This window comes from Eptatretus burgeri, chromosome 11 (genome assembly GCF_056783735.1).
Source record: "Eptatretus burgeri isolate ZD-2024b chromosome 11, Ebu_testis_v1, whole genome shotgun sequence".
Taxonomy (NCBI): Eukaryota; Metazoa; Chordata; class Myxini; order Myxiniformes; family Myxinidae; genus Eptatretus; species Eptatretus burgeri.
Window position 1 is genome coordinate 97,044,374 of NC_140971.1, and position 22,525 is coordinate 97,066,898.

Here is a 22,525-nt window from a genome sequence, read left to right on the forward strand (position 1 = left end):
GCAGCTTTTAACGGTCACATTCGTCACAGAAACGAGACGACACTCGAGTAAATTAAACACCGGATGGCTGGGACCGGAAGCGGCTGTAATAATTTACCACATTCGCTTGAAGTAAAATAAGAGATAAATGTTTTCCGACGGTTCTCGTCCCGAGGGCACCGTGTTCCTTCATTATCCGTTTTTTCCGTCAAGAAGATCTGCCTGTAGGGCAGCTGTAGATTTTAAAACTCTCCAAGTGAGAGACGCGTGGCTTCGTGTGGAAGATCCGCCCGTTTGGGAACAAGTCACCGAGGTTGAAGCTTCATTTTGGTGAAATCTTCGTTTGCCATTTTTGGTGAAGGTGTTAATTACGATGAGTCGAACCTCATGGCGAATGTTTGTTGATGTTACGGGTGTAAACTCAGTCATGAAACCTTCACGGGTTTTACCTCCCGATTCCGCACGTACCTTGTCGAAAGGAGCCGGTCCTCACCATCGTGTCGTGTTTATTAACTTGGATGGATATTAAAATGTTATTTCACGTGACCAAGGGGGGCATGCTGGTGCACACGATGTCGTGCGTGCGTGTGTCCATCCGTGTAAGACGCGTGCGTCCGTCCGCGGAAGGTGCGTGCGTCCATCCGTGTAAGGGGCGTGCGTCCATCCGTGTAAGGTGCGTGCGTCCGTCCGCGGAAGGTGCGTGCGTCCATCCGTGTAAGGGGCGTGCGTCCATCCGTGTAAGGGGCGTGCGTCCGTCCGCGTAAGGTGGGTGCATCCGTCCGCGTACGGTGCGTGCATCCGTCCATGTTAGGTGCGTGCGTCCATCCGTGTAAGGTGCGTACGTCTGTCCGTGTAAGGTGCGTAAATCCGTCCGTGTAAGGTGCGTAAATCCGTCCGTGTAAGGTGCGTACATCCGTCCGTGTAAGGTGCGTACACCCGTCCGTGTAAGGTGCGTACATCCGTCCGTGTAAGGTGCGTACATCCGTCCGTGTAAGGTGCGTACATCCGTCCGTGTAAGGTGCGTACATCCGTCCGTGTAAGGTGCGTACATCCGTCCGTGTAAGGTGCGTACGTCCGTCCGTGTAAGGTGCGTGCGTCCGTCCGTGTAAGGTGCGTGCGTCCGTCCGTGTAAGGTGCGTGCGTCCGTCCGTGTAAGGTGCGTGCGTCCGTCCGTGTAAGGTGCGTGCGTCCGTCCGTGTGAGGTGCGTGCGTCCGTCCGTGTGAGGTGCGTGCGTCCGTCCGTGTGAGGTGCGTGCGTCCATCCGTGTGAGGTGCGTGCGTCCATCCGTGTGAGGTGCGTGCGTCCATCCGTGTGAGGTGCGTGCGTCCATCCGTGTGAGGTGCGTGCGTCCATCCGTGTGAGGTGCGTGCGTCCATCCGTGTGAGGTGCGTGCGTCCATCCGTGTGAGGTGCGTGCGTCCATCCGTGTGAGGTGCGTGCGTCCATCCGTGTGAGGTGCGCGCGTCCATCCGTGTGAGGTGCGCGCGTCCATCCGTGTGAGGTGCGCGCGTCCATCCGTGTGAGGTGCGCGCGTCCATCCGTGTGAGGTGCGCGCGTCCATCCGTGTAAGGTGCGTGCGTCCATCCGTGTGAGGTGCGTTCGTCCATCCGTGTAAGGTGCGCGCGTCCATCCGTGTAAGGTGCGTGCGTCCATCCGTGTAAGGTGCGTACAGTGTGTGTGTGCGTGTGTGTGTACCTGTCTTAACCAGGTTATGTGGGTTGACTGAACCAGTGGAGACTGCGTTTGGGAAAGCTGTTTAGTGTTTTTAATTGTTTTTTTTTTTTTTTTTTTTTACATCATCCTTTTGAATGTTTATTTTATCAACTGAGAACTGACATTTTGATAAAAGTCGTTTTTGTATCTGAACCGGACAATGAGAGGTGATTTGTTCTCTTGCCCGATCACAGCTCGACCTGCGTCTCGATTTGTCACAGCAATGGACGGTCCAGAATCGAGGCCTGCAGGCGTTTTTAACGTCGGTGTCACAGATGCTCGTATTCCATCGTTGACCCTCGGCTCTCCTATTGATGAGTCTCTGGCGGCATCATCTTGGTCTCCTTCTCAACCACATGACTCAATATTTCAAAGCTCTGCAGTTTCTACAAAGGACTCGTCGTTACCGTTGAATAATGACGTTGGTAGCCAGTATGCAACCTCATACTCACCATGTCTCACCTCTGCATGCAGGAACAAGTCTTCCCATCTTACTTCGACACCTTTACAACCTTCAGAAACAAAGTCCTTCAGTTCAGACACCCCGTCCTTCTCCACGATGCTCTCTTCATTCCACACCCACCTTCAGATGACCTTTCCTATCTGCTCTTCCCCTCTCCAATCTCACTCGCCGGATGTCCACGCGTCCACCACGTTACCAACTCTCAACAGCTCCGTAAGTTGCCCTCCGCGTTCCGTCCTTTGGCTGGTCCATCGTGATCCTCGAGATGACGGGACGGGACGTTGCCGGCTGGGCCCCCGTGCTTTGGAGGCCCTCGGGGTGCCTCGTCTCGGTGCGCCTCTCCGGTTAACGTTGGAGCGGGACCGTTTTGCCGTGTGCTCCGCCTGGCCTCGCTGGGACCGCAGTGACCGTCACATTCAGGTGGACGCCTCGTGTGTAGGACCCCATGGAAAAGGCCTCAAATTGAAATCGAAGGTACGTACCATGGTCTCCTTTTGTCCTTTATCGTTTCGCTTTTAGTTTATCACATATCCTGAATAGGGTTGGTACCACGGAAAGACATCGGATTGTATTTTCTGCGTAGATTATCGACCACAAGTTTTAAAAGTTTCACTCGCAATAAGAAAAAATAATCTGAGAGGACTCGACCAAACATATAATAATAATAATAATAATAATTAATTACACCAAAGTGTTACAAACAAAATTTTACAACTTCCTCAACTGTTCCTTTAATAAACCTGCTCGAGTTTGTGAAACACACACACACACACACACTTTGTTCTTCACTGCACGTCATCAACATCCCTTTTGTGGGTTTTGCTCAAATTGTACCCGGATTACTTGTTCTTCTTCTTGTTACCTCCACCACCGAAGGTGGGCAGAGGTTATGTTTTCACCCATGTCTGTCTGTCTGTCTGTCTGTCTATTTATTTGTCTGTTAGCAGGACATCTCAAAAAGTTGACGGATTTGGACGGAACTTGGTGGATGAGTTGGTTTGATGAAAAGAACAAGCCGGTTATATATTGGTTCAGTTCAGCGTCGAGATTCGGCCTATCAGTGGGATACAAAACGTAACCTGTTCACCCTGTAACATAACGAGCGTAACTAGCGCTCCATTGAGTGCCCTTGTAGTTTCTTAAGATGTTCAATCTTGGAGGAAAATGATTATTTCGAGTTGAATCAGGAATTGATGAAATGATAACAGTTCTATCACGTTATAAATTTGCGGTGAGCCGAGATAATGTGCGTGTATGCCTGGTGTGTGTGCTTTCCTGTACCATATGCCAGAAAAGGTTTGATCGGATAAACTTTTCTCGAGAATCCGAAAAACAAATTAATTGCATATCAATAAGTCCATCGAAAATGTACATTAACAGGATCAGAGCTCTTGTTTGCTTATTTCGTGAGTTCTCTCATTGCAAGATGCGAAAGGAACGAGAACGGAAGGATGGACGTGAGTGAGTGAGTGTGAGTGTGAGTGAGTGGAAGCTCTCCATTAAGTGGTTTAAGATATGATTTAATACAAGATCCTTTCGCAAGAACCTAACAAATGGTGAAGATTTAAAAAAATGTTATCAAGTAAAATAAAATAACATTTTGAGTGAGGAGATGTAGCAACTTGATGGTTACCATTACCAACTATTGGGTAATCCGGACAAGACAGACCGGCAACATTACGTATCAGGAATTAAATTACATCATCCAATTAGAAAACTCTGATGAAATCTTACACCTTCAACGTGTCTGTCTCCCATTTAGTCTCGGAGGAGATGAAACGTCTCTTCATTGACCGTATCGTCCCACCACACTACATTTGTGATTGTTGGTTAACTCGAATCTGGAGAATCTTCTAATGAAAGCCTAATTTTAGGGCCAGTGGTCCATGGCGGTGTTGTCCCAGGCTGGAGCGGTCCCTCTGCGGAATCTGCGAGTTGTGCGTGGCGTGCGTGCAGAACGCCTACTGCTCTGGGCATTGCTTGCAGAGCAGGAAGGGATCTTCAGATATGGTAGTAGAAATAACACTACCATTGTAGATCTGGAGCGAGAAGCCAGGGAAATGCTGAGAGGACTATGGGTTGCGCCAAATTGTATTGTGCGAACGCCTGGCTCGAGGATTCTTGGGTTCCTCATTCTTGAAGCAAGGCCGGCGGATGCCCTTGCACTCCGAATTGGAGCCAAAACACGCATTTCATTTGCTGGAAGTGGTCCGCCAGGAACAGAGCCCGACCCTCGGGGTGTTGTTAACCCATTTGAGGACCTTCCGGCAGGTCTGGAGGAACCTGCAACCGTGCTTCGTGAGGCTTTGTCACCGTCTCTGCACTCTTCACACGTCGCACGTCGTCTGGGCCTCACCAGGTCTTGTCATGGGGTATTGCTGATTGGACCACCGGGATCTGGGAAAACTCAGCTCGTACGAAACACGGTGCACGCACTGTCTGCCGTCCTACTGCCTATCAATGGACCGGAGGTGTTTGCAGCGCGAGCGGGTGAAGCGGAAGCAGCCCTGCGTGAGGTTTTTGCACGGGCGAAAGCGTTAGCCGCTCACCGACCCTGTTTGATCTTCATCGATGAGCTGGACGCACTCTGTCCACGACGCGGATGTGCCGGAGCATCAGAAGCTCGGGTGGTCGCGCAGCTGCTCACACTGCTGGATGGAGCAGCGGGTGAGATGGTTGGAGGGGCCGATGTCAAACGGGGAGTCCTTGCTGAGGCTGAACAAGACAAGCCTTTGCTTGTTGTTGCAGCCACGAATCGCCCTGAAGTGGTGGATCCTGCACTTCGCCGTCCAGGACGATTTGACACTGAGGTGAGGTTTATTTAATTTAATAATGACATTGGGAAGCATAATTGTGCTTTCGCATGATGCATCCCAAGGGCATGGGTAGACGATGGACAAAACAACACCATGTATGGGATTTGAACCTGGGATCCCAGCATCATGAGCAACGCGCTTAAATTGAGTTGTCAAAAACATCAACGCAGGTCACCACCACGGATTTTGTAGCAATGACCATTTAAAGTGCAGGGGAAGGGTAGAACCCATGGTCATTCAGCACGATCTCCTCGAACGGAGAGGAGCGAGTCGACCACGACGAGTGAACCCTCGTCACATGTCGACCAGGCCAGGCAGATGATCCTCACCCTGATTGTTGTTGATGAGTCAGCATGACGTCAAGTGACGGTCTATTTGTGATGTGGTAGTTCTGCAATGTACTCGATTTCCTGAGGTTTAGAATTCCGATCCTTCGTCCGGCTTCCCTCGGTGACCTGTGAACCCACGACTTCTAGGATGCCGGTCCACCTTCCCTCCCCACGTCACTTTAACGATTAGATGTCGTCTTTTGGTTGAGAACAACAAATATTTCCACAAAAGAATCAAAATGATCTTGCATTTTCAAGTGCACACACGTACAGTACAATTAGTAAAAAAAAATTAAAACTTTTCGCTAAGTTTGTGTTTTTCCTTAATTTTGTGTTGATTATTTAAAGTGACGTCGTTTTACAGGTGGCAGTGTGTGATGGGATGGTAAGAGATAAACGAGAGCGTAGTCGATGGCACGCCATCGCAAATCCCCACGCTTCCGACCTCAAGCAAAATAACTTCCACCAGGAATGACCCGATATCAACTTTTGGGTTGAAAATTTCCCCGTTTTGACCCCCGTGACCTCAAGTTCCCCCCCCCCATCCCTTGGGACGTGAACCTGGGGTGAAATCCCCAAAAATCGTGATGCATTCCATATGTCGATTGCATCGACAGTTTCATTTCAAAATGCGCCCGTAATTGCATTCTCCGGTGTTTGACCTCGCCCGAGGGGATGGGGCCAGAAATGACACTTCTCACACCTTCATGCCATGTGGAGATCATAACCACCGAGTTTGGTGAGTTCTGCACAACTGTTTAGGAGATAGCGTAGACAGACGGAGCCCATTTCAATATCCCCCCCCCTCCCCCATGTTTTTTTTTTCAAAAAGTGATAAAATATACCAAGATGAAAATTGTTTTTTATGGTTGTTTAAATGTGTAATATTTGGTCGACCAGTCAGCGTCATTGTAAGTAATACCACCTCGGCCTGGCCAGGCATTGCATGCGACATGTACGATATTGTGTACCTTTCGGACAACGCAGATGCCTTTACCGTGTCGTGCAGGTTGTGTTGGGAGTGCCCAGCTTGGCTCAACGAGTTGCCATGTTGGTTTACCTCACCGGTTCTCTGCCTTTGGATGAAGACGTCTCACCAACGAAGCTTGCTGAACTCACTCCGGGTTACGTACCTGCGGATCTCGTGGCTGTGTGTCGCAGTGCAGCCTCACGCGCCATGCTACGTCGTGCCTCGGTGGAGGTGTGTGTGCCAGAACCTCGTATTGTTACCTCAGCCACCGGAGGTGAAGGAGGTGATGTTTTCACCCCCTTTCTGTCTGTTTGTGTACAGGATATCTCATAAAGTTGTGGACGGCTTCGGACGAAACTTGGTGGACATGCTGGGCTTGTTACAAGGAATAATTGATTCGATTTGGTGAAGATCCGAATCTGGATACGAGACATTTGATTTTTTTAAAGTGATTTTTCATCATTGAGCCACAGGGCCAAAAACGATATATAGCATGATATTTTATAAATGTATTGGGCCCGATATGTTCTCGTGGATCAGGCATTACATGATGGAGGTATGCGCTCCACTGAGTTCCCTTTTAGTTAAATCGTGGTTATTATTAAGCCTCCCCCTACAAGATAAACAAAGCAGGCAACGGGTTGATGTACATCACTATAAAAACAATCATCATACACTGCTGAGTGCCTCGTATTGTTTAAAATGTTTATGTTGTTTGTCTTCCCTGCCACGACGAAATTCCAAATTCCTGCGATATCCTTAGTCTAACATCACGCCTGGCCAGCCGGTTCGTGAAAGACTTGGGCCAACACTTCCCCCGACCAACCCCAAACGAACGAGTGGTTCAGACTTGTAAAGACTTGTTTTTATTTTGTAATAGGCAGGGGTACCCGGCATTGCTGGGTAACACTGGGTCCCTTCTCCCACCCCACCCCTTCCCCTTCCTCCTCCAACCATAGTCCCTCTGGACTCCCACCCCACCACTTCCCGTGACTCCTCCCACCCTCACCTCTTCCTCCTCTCACCCTCACCTCTTTATCCTCCCACCCCATCTCTCTTCCCTCCCTCCTCCCACCCCATCTCTCTTCCCTCCCTCCTCCCACCCCATCTCTTCTCCTGCCTCCTCCCATCCCATCTCTCTTCCCCTCCCTCCTCCCACCCCATCTTTCTTCTCCTGCCTCCTCCCACCCCATATCTCTTCTCCTGCCTCCTCCCACCCCATCTCTCTTCTCCTGCCTCCTCCCACCCCATATCTCTTCCCCTCCCTCCTCCCACCCCATCTCTTCTCCTGCCTCCTCCCATCCCATCTCTCTTCCCCTCCCTCCTCCCACCCCATTCTTCTTCTCCTGCCTCCTCCCACCCCATATCTCTTCTCCTGCCTCCTCCCACCCCATCTCTCTTCTCCTGCCTCCTCCCACCCCATCTCTCTTCTCCTGCCTCCTCCCACCCCATCTCTCTTCTCCTCCCTCCTCCCACTCCATCTCTCTTCTCCTGCCTCGTCCCACTCCATCTCTCTTCTCCTGCCTCCTCCCACCCCATATCTCTTCTCCTGCCTCCTCCCACCCCATCTCTCTTCTCCTGCCTCCTCCCACCCCATATCTCTTCCCCTCCCTCCTCCTCCCACCCCATCTCTTCTCCTGCCTCCTCCCATCCCATCTCTCTTCCCCTCCCTCCTCCCACCCCATTCTTCTTCTCCTGCCTCCTCCCACCCCATATCTCTTCTCCTGCCTCCTCCCACCCCATCTCTCTTCTCCTGCCTCCTCCCACCCCATCTCTCTTCTCCTGCCTCCTCCCACCCCATCTCTCTTCTCCTGCCTCCTCCCACTCCATCTCTCTTCTCCTGCCTCCTCCCACTCCATCTCTCTTCTCCTGCCTCCTCCCACCCCATCTCTCTTCTCCTGCCTCCTCCCACCCCATCCCTCTTCTCCTTCCTCCTCCCACCCCATCTCTCTTCTCCTGCCTCCTCCCACCCCATCTCTCTTCTCCTCCCTCCTCCTCACCCCATCTCTCTTCTCCTCCCTCCTCACCCCATCTCTCTTCCCCTCCCTCCTCCCACCCCATCTGTCTTCCCCTCCCTCCTCCCACCCCATCTATCTTCCTCCCTCCTCCCACCCCATCTCTCTTCCCCTCCCTCCTCCCACCCCATCTCTCTTCTCCTGCCTCCTCCCACCCCATCTCTCTTCTGCCTCCTCACCCCATCTCTCTTCTGCCTCCTCACCCCATCTCTCTTCCCCTGTCCCCTCACCCCATCTCTCTTCCCCTCCCTCCTCCCACCCCATCTCTCTTCTCCTTCCTCCTCCCACCCAATCTCTCTTCTCCTGCCTCCTCCCACCCCATCTCTCTTCTCCTCCCTCCTCACCCCATCTCTCTTCTCCTCCCTCCTCACCCCATCTCTCTTCCCCTCCCTCCTCCCACCCCATCTCTCTTCCCCTCCCTCCTCCCACCCCATCTCTCTTCCCCTCCCTCCTCCCACCCCATCTCTCTTCCCCTCCCTCCTCCCACCCCATCTCTCTTCCCCTCCCTCCTCCCACCCCATCTCTCTTCTCCTACCTCCTCCCACCCCATCTCTCTTCTCCTGCCTCCTCACCCCATCTCTCTTCCCCTGTCCCCTCACCCCATCTCTCTTGCCCTCCCTCGTCCCACCCCATCTCTCTTCCCTCCCTCCTCCCACCCCATCTCTCTTCTCCTTCCTCCTCCCACCCCATCTCTCTTCTCCTTCCTCCTCCCACCCCATCTCTCTTCTCCTGCCTCCTCCCACTCCATCTCTCTTCCCCTCCCTCCTCCCACCCCATCTCTCTTCCCCTCCCTCCTCCTCCCACCCCATCTCTCTTCTCCTCCCTCCTCCCACCCCATCTCTCTTCCCCTGTCCCCTCACCCCATCTCTCTTCCCTCCCTCCTCCCACCCCATCTCTCTTCTCCTTCCTCCTCCCACCCCATCTCTCTTCCCCTCCCTCCTCCCACCCCATCTCTCTTTCCCCTCCCTCCTCCCACCCCATCTCTCTTCCCCTCCCTCCTCCCACCCCATCTCTCTTCTCCTCCCTCCTCCTCACCCCATCTCTCTTCCCCTGTCCCCTCACCCCATCTCTCTTCCCCTCCCTCCTCCCACCCCATCTCTCTTCTCCTTCCTCCTCCCACCCCATCTCTCTTCCCCTCCCTCCTCCCACCCCATCTCTCTTCCCCTCCCTCCTCCCACCCCATCTCTCTTCCCCTCCCTCCTCCCACCCCATCTCTCTTCTCCTGCCTCCTCCCACCCCATCTCTATTCTCCTGCCTCCTCCCACCCCATCTCTTCTCCTGCCTCCTCCCACCCCATCTCTCTTCTCCTCCCTCCTCCCACTCCATCTCTATTCTCCTGCCTCCTCCCACCCCATCTCTCTTCTCCTGCCTCCTCCCACCCCATCTCTCTCTTCTCCTGCCTCCTCCCACCCCATCTCTCTTCCCCTGCCACCTCCCACCCCATCTCTCTCCCCCTGCCTCCTCCCACCCCATCTCTCTTCTCCTGCCTCCTCCCACTCCATCTCTCTTCTCCTTCCTCCTCCCACCCCATCTCTCTTCTCCTGCCTCCTCCCACCCCATCTCTCTTCTCCTGCCTCCTCCCACCCCATCTCTCTTCTCCTGCCTCCTCACCCCATCTCTCTTCTCCTCCCTCCTCCCACCCCATCTCTCTTCCTCCCTCCTCCCACCCCATCTCTCTTCCCTCCCTCCTCCCACCCCATCTCTCTTCCCTCCCTCCTCCCACCCCATCTGTCTCTTCTCCTGCCTCCTCCCACCCCATCTCTCTTTCCCTCCCTCCTCCCACCCCATCTCTCTTCTCCTGCCTCCTCACCCCATCTCTTCCCCTGTCCCCTCACCCCATCTCTCTTCCCTCCCTCCTCCCACCCCATCTCTTCCCCTCCCTCCTCCCACCCCATCTCTCTTCCCCTCCCTCCTCCCACCCCATCTCTCTTCTCCTTCCTCCTCCCACCCCATCTCTCTTCTCCTTCCTCCTCCCACCCCATCTCTCTTCTCCTTCCTCCTCCCACCCCATCTCTCTTCTCCTTCCTCCTCCCACCCCATCTCTCTTCTCCTGCCTCCTCACCCCATCTCTCTTCTCCTGCCTCCTCACCCCATCTCTGTTTTCCTGCCTCCTCCTCCCACCCCATCTCTCTTTTCCTGCCTCCTCCCACCCCATCTCTCTTCCCTCCCTCCTCCCACCCCATCTCTCTTCTCCTTCCTCCTCCCACCCCATCTCTCTTCTCCTTCCTCCTCCCACCCCATCTCTCTTCTCCTGCCTCCTCCCACCCCATCTCTCTTCCCCTCCCTCCTCCCACCCCATCTCTCTTCTCCTTCCTCCTCCCAACCCATCTCTCTTCTCCTTCCTCCTCCCACCCCATCTCTCTTCTCCTTCCTCCTCCCACCGCATCTCTCTTCTCCTGCCTCCTCCCACCCCATCTCTCTTCCCCTCCCTCCTCCCACCCCATCTCTCTTCTCCTTCCTCGTCCCAACCCATCTCTCTTCTCCTTCCTCCTCGCACCCCATCTCTCTTCTCCTGCCTCCTCCCACCCCATCTCTCTTCTCCTGCCTCCTCCCACCCCATCTCTCTTCTCCTGCCTCCTCCCACCCCATCTCTCTTCTCCTGCCTCCTCCCACCCCATCTCTCTTCCCCTCCCTCCTCCCACCCCATCTCTCTTCTCCTCCCTCCTCCCACCCCATCTCTCTTCTCCTGCCTCCTCCCACCCCATCTCTCTTCTCCTGCCTCCTCCCACCCCATCTCTCTTCCCTCCCTCCTCCCACCCCATCTCTCTTCTCCTGCCTCCTCCCACCCCATCTCTCTTCTCCTGCCTCCTCCCACCCCATCTCTCTTCTGCCTCCTCACCCCATCTCTCTTCTGCCTCCTCACCCCATCTCTCTTCCCCTGTCCCCTCACCCCATCTCTCTTCCCCTCCTCCTCCTCCCACCCCATCTCTCTTCTCCTTCCTCCTCCCACCCAATCTCTCTTCTCCTGCCTCCTCCCACCCCATCTCTCTTCTCCTCCCTCCTCCCACCCCATCTCTCTTCTCCTCCCTCCTCACCCCATCTCTCTTCCCCTCCCTCCTCCCACCCCATCTCTCTTCCCTCCCTCCTCCCACCCCATCTCTCTTCCCCTCCCTCCTCCCACCCCATCTCTCTTCCCCTCCCTCCTCCCACCCCATCTCTCTTCCCTCCCTCCTCCCACCCCATCTCTCTTCTCCTACCTCCTCCCACCCCATCTCTCTTCTCCTGCCTCCTCACCCCATCTCTCTTCCCCTGTCCCCTCACCCCATCTCTCTTGCCCTCCCTCGTCCCACCCCTTCTCTCTTCCCCTCCCTCCTCCCACCCCATCTCTCTTCTCCTTCCTCCTCCCACCCCATCTCTCTTCTCCTTCCTCCTCCCACCCCATCTCTCTTCTCCTCCCTCCTCCCACCCCATCTCTCTTCCCCTGTCCCCTCACCCCATCTCTCTTCCCCTCCCTCCTCCCACCCCATCTCTCTTCCCCTGTCCCCTCACCCCATCTCTCTTCCCCTCCCTCCTCCCACCCCATCTCTCTTCCCTCCCTCCTCCCACCCCATCTCTCTTCTCCTTCCTCCTCCCACCCCATCTCTCTTCTCCTGCCTCCTCCCACCCCATCTCTCTTCTCCTGCCTCCTCCCACCCCATCTCTCTTCCCCTCCCTCCTCCCACCCCATCTCTCTTCTCCTTCCTCCTCCCCCCCCATCTCTCTTCTCCTTCCTCCTCCCACCCCATCTCTCTTCTCCTTCCTCCTCCCACCCCATCTCTCTTCTCCTTCCTCCTCCCACCCCATCTCTCTTCTCCTGCCTCCTCCCACCCCATCTCTCTTCTCCTGCCTCCTCCCCCCCCCTCTCTCTTCCCCTCCCTCCTCCCACCCCATCTCTCTTCTCCTTCCTCCTCCCACCCCATCTCTCTTCTCCTTCCTCCTCCCACCCCATCTCTCTTCTCCTTCCTCCTCCCACCCCATCTCTCTTCTCCTTCCTCCTCCCACCCCATCTCTCTTCTCCTGCCTCCTCACCCCATCTCTCTTCTCCTGCCTCCTCACCCCATCTCTCTTCTCCTGCCTCCTCACCCCATCTCTCTTCTCCTGCCTCCTCCCACCCCATCTCTCTTCTCCTTCCTCCTCCCACCCCATCTCTCTTCTTCTTCCTCCTCCCACCCCATCTCTCTTCTTCTTCCTCCTCCCACCCCATCTCTCTTCTCCTGCCTCCTCACCCCATCTCTCTTCTCCTGCCTCCTCCCACCCCATCTCTCTTCTCCTGCCTCCTCCCACCCCATCTCTCTTCTCCTGCCTCCTCACCCCATCTCTCTTCTCCTCCCTCCTCCCACCCCATCTCTCTTCCCCTCCCTCCTCCCACCCCATCTCTCTTCTCCTCCCTCCTCCCACCCCATCTCTCTTCTCCTGCCTCCTCCCACCCCATCTCTCTTCTCCTGCCTCCTCCCACCCCATCTCTCTTCTCCTGCCTCCTCCCACCCCATCTCTCTTCTCCTGCCTCCTCCCACCCCATCTCTCTCTTCTCCTGCCTCCTCACCCCATCTCTCTTCTCCTTCCTCCTCCACCCCATCTCTCTTCTCCTGCCTCCTCCCACCCCATCTCTCTTCTCCTGCCTCCTCCCACCCCATCTCTCTTCTCCTGCCTCCTCCCACCCCATCTCTCTTCTCCTGCCTCCTCCCACCCCATCTCTCTTCTCCTGCCTCCTCCACCCCATCTCTCTTCTCCTCCCTCCTCCACCCCATCTCTCTTCTCCTCCCTCCTCCACCCCATCTCTCTTCTCCTCCCTCCTCCCACCCCATCTCTCTTCTCCTGCCTCCTCCCACCCCATCTCTCTTCTCCTCCCTCCTCCCACCCCATCTCTCTTCTCCTCCCTCCTCCCACCCCATCTCTCTTCTCCTGCCTCCTCCCACCCCATCTCTCTTCTCCTGCCTCCTCCCACCCCATCTCTCTTCCTCCTCCTCCCACCCCATCTCTCTTCTCCTCCTCCTCCCACCCCATCTCTCTTCTCCTTCCTCCTCCCACCCCATCTCTCTTCTCCTGCCTCCTCCCACCCCATCTCTCTTCTCCTCCCTCCTCCCACCCCATCTCTCTTCTCCTCCTCCTCCCACCCCATCTCTCTTCTCCTCCCTCCTCCCACCCCATCTCTCTTCTCCTCCTCCTCACCCCATCTCTCTCTTCCTCCTCCTCCTCCCCATCTCTCTTCCTCCTCTCCTCCATCTCTCTTCTCCCTCCTCCCACCCCATCTCTCTTCTCCTCCTCCTCCCACCCCATCTCTCTTCTCCTTCCTCCTCCACCCCATCTCTCTTCTCCTCCCTCCTCCCACCCCATCTCTCTTCTCCTGCCTCCTCCCACCCCATCTCTCTTCTCCTCCTCCTCACCCCATCTCTCTTCTCCTCCTCCTCCATCTCTCTCCCCCCTCTCTCTCTTCCCTCCCTCCTCCCACCCCATCTCTCTTCTCCTTCCTCCTCCCACCCCATCTCTCTTCTCCTTCCTCCTCCCACCCCATCTCTCTTCTCCTGCCTCCTCCCACCCCATCTCTCTTCTCCTCCTCCTCCCACCCCATCTCTCTTCCCCTCCCTCCTCCCACCCCATCTCTCTTCTCCTTCCTCCTCCCACCCCATCTCTCTTCTCCTCCCTCCTCCCACCCCATCTCTCTTCTCCTTCCTCCTCCCACCCCATCTCTCTTCTCCTTCCTCCTCCCACCCCATCTCTCTTCTCCTGCCTCCTCCCACCCCATCTCTCTTCTCCTGCCTCCTCCCACCCCATCTCTCTTCTCCTCCTCCTCCACCCCATCTCTCTTCTCCTTCCTCCTCCCACCCCATCTCTCTTCTCCTTCCTCCTCCCACCCCATCTCTCTTCTCCTTCCTCCTCCACCCCATCTCTCTTCTCCTTCCTCCTCCCACCCCATCTCTCTTCTCCTGCCTCCTCCCACCCCATCTCTCTTCTCCTGCCTCCTCCCACCCCATCTCTCTTCTCCTGCCTCCTCCCACCCCATCTCTCTTCTCCTGCCTCCTCCCACCCCATCTCTCTTCTCCTTCCTCCTCCCACCCCATCTCTCTTCTCCTTCCTCCTCCCACCCCATCTCTCTTCTCCTTCCTCCTCCCACCCCATCTCTCTTCTCCTGCCTCCTCCACCCCATCTCTCTTCTCCTGCCTCCTCACCCCATCTCTCTTCTCCTGCCTCCTCCCACCCCATCTCTCTTCTCCTGCCTCCTCCCACCCCATCTCTCTTCTCCTCCCTCCTCCCACCCCATCTCTCTTCTCCTTCCTCCTCCCACCCCATCTCTCTCTTCTCCTCCTCTCCTCCACCCCATCTCTCTTCTCCTGCCTCCTCCCACCCCATCTCTCTTCTCCTGCCTCCTCCCACCCCATCTCTCTTCTCCTGCCTCCTCCCACCCCATCTCTCTTCTCCTGCCTCCTCCCACCCCATCTCTCTTCTCCTGCCTCCTCCCACCCCATCTCTCTTCTCCTCCCTCCTCCACCCCATCTCTCTTCTCCTGCCTCCTCCCACCCCATCTCTCTTCTCCTCCCTCCTCCCACCCCATCTCTCTTCTCCTCCCTCCTCCCACCCCATCTCTCTTCTCCTCCCTCCTCCCACCCCATCTCTCTTCTCCTGCCTCCTCCCACCCCATCTCTCTTCTCCTCCCTCCTCCCACCCCATCTCTCTTCTCCTCCCTCCTCCACCCCATCTCTCTTCCTCCCTCCTCCCACCCCATCTCTCTTCTCCTCCCTCCTCCCACCCCATCTCTCTTCTCCTCCCTCCTCCCACCCCATCTCTCTTCCTCCTCCTCCCACCCCATCTCTCTTCTCCTCCCTCCTCCCACCCCATCTCTCTTCTCCTGCCTCCTCCCACCCCATCTCTCTTCTCCTGCCTCCTCCCACCCCATCTCTCTTCTCCTCCCTCCTCCCACCCCATCTCTCTTCTCCTCCCTCCTCCCACCCCATCTCTCTTCTCCTCCCTCCTCCCACCCCATCTCTCTTCTCCTCCCTCCTCCCACCCCATCTCTCTTCTCCTCCCTCCTCCCACCCCATCTCTCTTCTCCTCCCTCCTCCCACCCCATCTCTCTTCTCCTCCTCCTCCTCCACCCCATCTCTCTTCTCCTCCCTCCTCCCACCCCATCTCTCTTCTCCTGCCTCCTCCACCCCATCTCTCTTCCCTGCCTCCTCCCACCCCATCTCTCTTCTCCTTCCTCCTCCACCCCATCTCTCTTCTCCTTCCTCCTCCACCCCATCTCTCTTCTCCTTCCTCCTCACCCCATCTCTCTTCTCCTTCCTCCTCCCACCCCATCTCTCTTCTCCTGCCTCCTCCCACCCCATCTCTCTTCTCCTTCCTCCTCCCACCCCATCTCTCTTCTCCTTCCTCCTCCCACCCCATCTCTCTTCTCCTGCCTCCTCCCACCCCATCTCTCTTCTCCTGCCTCCTCCCACCCCATCTCTCTTCTCCTTCCTCCTCCCACCCCATCTCTCTTCTCCTTCCTCCTCCCACCCCATCTCTCTTCTCCTTCCTCCTCCCACCCCATCTCTCTCTTCTCCTTCCTCCTCCCACCCCATCTCTCTTCTCCTTCCTCCTCCCACCCCATCTCTCTTCTCCTGCCTCCTCCCACCCCATCTCTCTTCTCCTGCCTCCTCCCACCCCATCTCTCTTCTCCTGCCTCCTCCCACCCCATCTCTCTTCTCCTTCCTCCTCCCACCCCATCTCTCTTCTCCTTGCCTCCTCCCACCCCATCTCTCTTCTCCTGCCTCCTCCCACCCCATCTCTCTTCTCCTGCCTCCTCCCACCCCATCTCTCTTCTCCTGCCTCCTCCCACCCCATCTCTCTTCTCCTGCCTCCTCCCACCCCATCTCTCTTCTCCTGCCTCCTCCCACCCCATCTCTCTTCTCCTGCCTCCTCCCACCCCATCTCTCTTCTCCTGCCTCCTCCCACCCCATCTCTCTTCTCCTGCCTCCTCCCACCCCATCTCTCTTCTCCTGCCTCCTCCCACCCCATCTCTCTTCTCCTCCCTCCTCCACCCCATCTCTCTTCCCTCCTCCTCCTCCACCCCATCTCTCTTCTCCTCCCTCCTCCCACCCCATCTCTCTTCTCCTGCCTCCTCCCACCCCATCTCTCTTCTCCTCCCTCCTCCCACCCCATCTCTCTTCTCCTGCCTCCTCACCCCATCTCTCTTCTCCTGTCCTCCTCACCCCATCTCTTCTTCCTCCCTCCTCCCACCCCATCTCTCTTCTCCTGCCTCCTCCACCCCATCTCTCTTCCTCCCTCCTCCCACCCCATCTCTCTTCTCCTTTCTCCTCCCACCCCATCTCTTCTCCTTCCTCCTCCCACCCCATCTCTCTTCTCCTTCCTCCTCCCACCCCATCTCTCTTCTCCTTCCTCCTCCCACCCCATCTCTCTTCTCCTGCCTCCTCACCCCATCTCTCTTCTCCTGCCTCCTCACCCCATCTCTCTTCCTGCCTCCTCCACCCCATCTCTCTTCCTGCCTCCTCCCACCCCATCTCTCTTCTCCTCCTCCTCCCACCCCATCTCTCTTCTCCTTCCTCCTCCCACCCCATCTCTCTTCTCCTTCCTCCTCCCACCCCATCTCTCTTCTCCTGCCTCCTCCCACCCCATCTCTTCTCCTCCCTCCTCCCACCCCATCTCTCTTCTCCTTCCTCCTCCCACCCCATCTCTCTTCTCCTTCCTCCTCCCACCCCATCTCTCTTCTCCTTCCTCCTCCCACCCCATCTCTCTTCTCCTTCCTCCTCCCACCCCATCTCTCTTCTCCTGCCTCCTCCCACCCCATCTCTCTTCTCCTGCCTCCTCCCACCCCATCTCTCTTCTCCCTCCTCCTCCCACCCCATCTCTCTTCTCCTTCCTCCTCCCACCCCATCTCTCTTCTCCTTCCTCCTCCCACCCCATCTCTCTTCTCCTTCCTCCTCCCACCCCATCTCTCTTCTCCTTCCTCCTCCCACCCCATCTCTCTTCTCCTGCCTCCTCACCCCATCTCTCTTCTCCTGCCTCCTCCCACCCCATCTCTCTTCTCCTGCCTCCTCCCACCCCATCTCTCTTCTCCTGCCTCCTCCCACCCCATCTCTCTTCTCCTTCCTCCTCCCACCCCATCTCTCTTCTTCTCCCTCCTCCCACCCCATCTCTCTTCTCCTTCCTCCTCCCACCCCATCTCTCTTCTCCTGCCTCCTCCCACCCCATCTCTCTTCTCCTGCCTCCTCCCACCCCATCTCTCTTCTCCTGCCTCCTCCCACCCCATCTCTCTTCTCCTGCCTCCTCACCCCATCTCTCTTCTCCTCCCTCCTCCCACCCCATCTCTCTTCCCCTCCCTCCTCCCACCCCATCTCTCTTCCCCTCCCTCCTCCCACCCCATCTCTCTCTTCTCCTGCCTCCTCCCACCCCATCTCTCTTCTCCTGCCTCCTCCCACCCCATCTCTCTTCTCCTGCCTCCTCCCACCCCATCTCTCTTCTCCTGCCTCCTCCCACCCCATCTCTCTTCTCCTGCCTCCTCACCCCATCTCTTCTCCTGCCTCCTCCCACCCCATCTCTCTTCTCCTGCCTCCTCCCACCCCACCTCTCTTCTCCTGCCTCCTCCCACCCCATCTCTCTTCTCCTCCCTCCTCCCACCCCCTCTCTCTTCTCCTTCCTCCTCCCCCCCCCTCTTCCTTCTCCTCCCTCCTCCCACCCCATCTCTCTTCTCCTGCCTCCTCCCACCCCATCTCTGTCCTCCTGCCTCCCCCCACCCCATGTCTCTTCCCCTGCCTCCTCCCACCCCATCTCTCTTGTCCTGCCTCCTCTCACCCCATCTCTCTTCTCCTGCCTCCTCCCACTCCATCTCTCTTCTACTGCCTCCTCCCACTCCATCTCTCTCTTCTCCTGCCTCCTCCCACCCCATCTCTCTTCTCCTCCCTCCTCCCACCCCATCTCTCTTCTCCTGCCTCCTCCCACCCCATCTCTCTTCTCCTCCTCCTCCCACCCCATCTCTCTTCTCCTCCCTCCTCCCACCCCATCTCTCTTCTCCTCCCTCCTCCCACCCCATCTCTCTTCTCCTTCCTCCTCCCACCCCATCTCTCTTCTCCTGCCTCCTCCCACCCCATCTCTCTTCTCCTGCCTCCTCCCACCCCATCTCTCTTCTCCTCCCTCCTCCCACCCCATCTCTCTTCTCCTTCCTCCTCCCACCCCATCTCTCTTCTCCTTCCTCCTCCCACCCCATCTCTCTTCTCCTGCCTCCTCCCACCCCATCTCTCTTCTCCTGCCTCCTCCCACCCCATCTCTCTTCTCCTCCCTCCTCCCACCCCATCTCTCTTCTCCTTCCTCCTCCCACCCCATCTCTCTTCTCCTTCCTCCTCCCACCCCATCTCTCTTCTCCTGCCTCCTCCCACCCCATCTCTCTTCTCCTCCCTCCTCCCACCCCATCTCTCTTCTCCTTCCTCCTCCCACCCCATCTCTCTTCTCCTTCCTCCTCCCACCCCATCTCTCTTCTCCTGCCTCCTCCCACCCCATCTCTCTTCTCCTGCCTCCTCCCACCCCATCTCTCTTCTCCTGCCTCCTCCACCCCATCTCTCTTCTCCTGCCTCCTCCCACCCCATCTCTCTTCTCCTCCTCCTCCCACCCCATCTCTCTTCTCCTGCCTCCTCCACCCCATCTCTCTTCTCCTGCCTCCTCCCACCCCATCTCTCTTCTCCTCCCTCCTCCCACCCCATCTCTCTTCTCCTGCCTCCTCCCACCCCATCTCTCTTCTCCTGCCTCCTCCACCCCATCTCTCTTCTCCTCCCTCCTCCCACCCCATCTCTCTTCTCCTGCCTCCTCCCACCCCATCTCTCTTCTCCTCCTCCCACCCCATCTCTCTTCTCCTGCCTCCTCCCACCCCATCTCTCTTCTCCTGCCTCCTCCCACCCCATCTCTCTTCTCCTCCCTCCTCCCACCCCATCTCTTCTCCTCCCTCCTCCCACCCCATCTCTCTTCTCCTTCCTCCTCCCACCCCATCTCTCTTCTCCTGCCTCCTCCCACCCCATCTCTCTTCTCCTGCCTCCTCCCACCCCATCTCTCTTCCTCCTCCTCCTCACCCCATCTCTCTTCTCCTGCCTCCTCCCACCCCATCTCTCTTCTCCTGCCTCCTCCCACCCCATCTCTCTTCTCCTGCCTCCTCCCACCCCATCTCTCTTCTCCTGCCTCCTCCCACCCCATCTCTCTTCTCCTGCCTCCTCCCACCCCATCTCTCTTCTCCTGCCTCCTCCCACCCCATCTCTCTTCTCCTGCCTCCTCCCACCCCATCTCTCTTCTCCTGCCTCCTCCCACCCCATCTCTCTTCTCCTGCCTCCTCCACCCCATCTCTCTTCTCCTGCCTCCTCCCACCCCATCTCTCTTCTCCTGCCTCCTCCCACCCCATCTCTCTTCTCCTGCCTCCTCCCACCCCATCTCTCTTCTCCTGCCTCCTCCGACCCCATCTCTCTTCTCCTGCCTCCTCCCACCCCATCTCTCTCTTCTCCTGCCTCCTCCCACCCCATCTCTCTTCTCCTGCCTCCTCCCACCCCATCTCTCTTCTCCTGCCTCCTCCCACCCCATCTCTCTTCTCCTGCCTCCTCCCACCCCATCTCTCTTCTCCTGCCTCCTCCCACCCCATCTCTTCTCCTGCCTCCTCCCACCCCATCTCTCTTCTCCTTCCTCCTCCCACCCCATCTCTCTTCTCCTGCCTCCTCCACCCCATCTCTCTTCTCTTCTCTCTTCTCCTCCTCCTCCACCCCATCTCTCTTCTCCTCCTCCACCCCATCTCTCTTCTCCTGCCTCCTCCCACCCCATCTCTCTTCTCCTGCCTCCTCCCACCCCATCTCTCTCTTCTCCTGCCTCCTCCCACCCCATCTCTTCTCCTGCCTCCTCCCACCCCATCTCTCTTCTCCTTCCTCCTCCCACCCCATCTCTCTTCTCCTTCCTCCTCCCACCCCATCTCTCTTCTCCTGCCTCCTCCCACCCCATCTCTCTTCTCCTCCCTCCTCCCACCCCATCTCTCTTCTCCTGCCTCCTCCCACCCCATCTCTCTTCTCCTGCCTCCTCCCACCCCATCTCTCTTCTCCTTCCTCCTCCCACCCCATCTCTCTTCTCCTGCCTCCTCCCACCCATCTCTCTTCTCCTGCCTCCTCCCACCCCATCTCTCTTCTCCTTCCTCCTCCCACCCCATCTCTCTTCTCCTTCCTCCTCCCACCCCATCTCTCTTCTCCTCCCTCCTCCCACCCCATCTCTCTTCTCCTTCCTCCTCCCACCCCATCTCTCTTCTCCTTCCTCCTCCCACCCCATCTCTCTTCTCCTGCCTCCTCCCACCCCATCTCTCTTCTCCTCCTCCTCCCACCCCATCTCTCTTCTCCTCCCTCCTCCCACCCCATCTCTCTTCTCCTTCCTCCTCCCACCCCATCTCTCTTCCCTCCTCCTCCCACCCCATCTCTCTTCTCCTGCCTCCTCCCACCCCATCTCTCTTCTCCTGCCTCCTCCCACCCCATCTCTCTTCTCCTGCCTCCTCCACCCCATCTCTCTTCTCCTGCCTCCTCCCACCCCATCTCTCTTCTCCTGCCTCCTCCACCCCATCTCTCTTCTCCTGCCTCCTCCCACCCCATCTCTCTTCTCCTGCCTCCTCCCACCCCATCTCTCTTCTCCTGCCTCCTCCCACCCCATCTCTTCTCCTGCCTCCTCCCACCCCATCTCTCTTCTCCTGCCTCCTCCCACCCCATCTCTCTTCTCCTGCCTCCTCCCACCCCATCTCTCTTCTCCTGCCTCCTCCTCCCACCCCATCTCTCTTCTCCTGCCTCCTCCCACCCCATCTCTCTTCTCCTGCCTCCTCCCACCCCATCTCTCTTCTCCTGCCTCCTCCCACCCCATCTCTCTTCTCCTGCCTCCTCCCACCCCATCTCTCTTCTCCTGCCTCCTCCCACCCCATCTCTCTTCTCCTGCCTCCTCCCACCCCATCTCTCTTCTCCTGCCTCCTCCCACCCCATCTCTCTTCTCCTCCCTCCTCCCACCCCATCTCTCTTCTCCTGCCTCCTCCCACCCCATCTCTCTTCTCCTGCCTCCTCCCACCCCATCTCTCTTCTCCTGCCTCCTCCCACCCCATCTCTCTTCTCCTGCCTCCTCCCACCCCATCTCTCTTCTCCTGCCTCCTCACCCCATCTCTCTTCTCCTGCCTCCTCACCCCATCTCTCTTCTCCTGCCTCCTCCCACCCCATCTCTCTTCTCCTGCCTCCTCCCACCCCATCTCTCTTCTCCTGCCTCCTCACCCCATCTCTCTTCTCCTGCCTCCTCCCACCCCATCTCTCTTCTCCTGCCTCCTCCACCCCATCTCTCTCTTCTCCTGCCTCCTCCCACCCCATCTCTCTTCTCCTGCCTCCCCCCACCCCATCTCTCTTCTCCTGCCTCCTCCCACCCCATCTCTCTTCTCCTGCCTCCTCACCCCATCTCTCTTCTCCTGCCTCCTCCCACCCCATCTCTCTTCTCCTGCCTCCTCACCCCATCTCTCTTCTCCTCCCTCCTCCCACCCCATCTCTCTTCTCCTCCCTCCTCCCACCCCATCTCTCTTCTCCTTCCTCCTCCCACCCCATCTCTCTTCTCCTGCCTCCTCACCCCATCTCTCTTCTCCTGCCTCCTCCCACCCCATCTCTCTTCTCCTGCCTCCTCCCACCCCATCTCTCTTCTCCTGCCTCCTCACCCCATCTCTCTTCTCCTCCCTCCTCCCACCCCATCTCTTCTCCTCCCTCCTCCCACCCCATCTCTCTTCTCCTTCCTCCTCCACCCCATCTCTCTTCTCCTTCCTCCTCCCACCCCATCTCTCTTCTCCTTCCTCCTCCCACCCCATCTCTCTTCTCCTTCCTCCTCCCACCCCATCTCTCTTCTCCTGCCTCCTCCCACCCATCTCTCTTCTCCTCCCTCCTCCCACCCCATCTCTCTTCTCCTCCTCCCACCCCATCTCTCTTCTCCTTCCTCCTCCCACCCCATCTCTCTTCTCCTTCCTCCTCCCACCCCATCTCTCTTCTCCTTCCTCCTCCCACCCCATCTCTCTTCTCCTTCCTCCTCCACCCCATCTCTCTTCTCCTGCCTCCTCCCACCCCATCTCTCTTCTCCTGCCTCCCTCCACCCCATCTCTCTTCTCCTGCCTCCTCCCACCCCATCTCTCTTCTCCTTCCTCCTCACCCCATCTCTCTTCTCCTTCCTCCTCCCACCCCATCTCTCTTCTCCTTCCTCCTCCCACCCCATCTCTCTTCTCCTGCCTCCTCCCACCCCATCTCTCTTCTCCT

At 57.4% G+C, this 22,525-nt stretch overlaps 1 protein-coding gene across 7 annotated transcripts in view; it reads left to right on the forward strand.

Moving 5' to 3' along the window:
* The first annotated feature begins 235 nt into the window (after positions 1-235).
* LOC147017721 (ATPase family gene 2 protein homolog B-like) overlaps positions 236-22,525 on the forward strand; it is a 62,143-nt gene continuing 39,853 nt past the window's right edge. Inside the window, exons 1-5 of one of the 7 annotated variants that reach the window (XM_085847561.1) lie at positions 236-292; positions 1,887-2,031; positions 2,167-2,629; positions 4,030-4,965; positions 6,310-6,501. In XM_085847561.1, the coding sequence (XP_085703687.1) occupies positions 1,916-2,031; positions 2,167-2,629; positions 4,030-4,965; positions 6,310-6,501 (1,707 nt within the window). In that variant the 5' untranslated portion in view covers positions 236-292; positions 1,887-1,915. Of the gene's footprint in view, positions 310-1,545; positions 2,630-3,917; positions 4,966-6,309; positions 6,502-22,525 lie in introns of those variants that run through there. The other 6 variants (XM_085847557.1, XM_085847558.1, XM_085847560.1 and 3 more) reach the window with 6 other exon arrangements.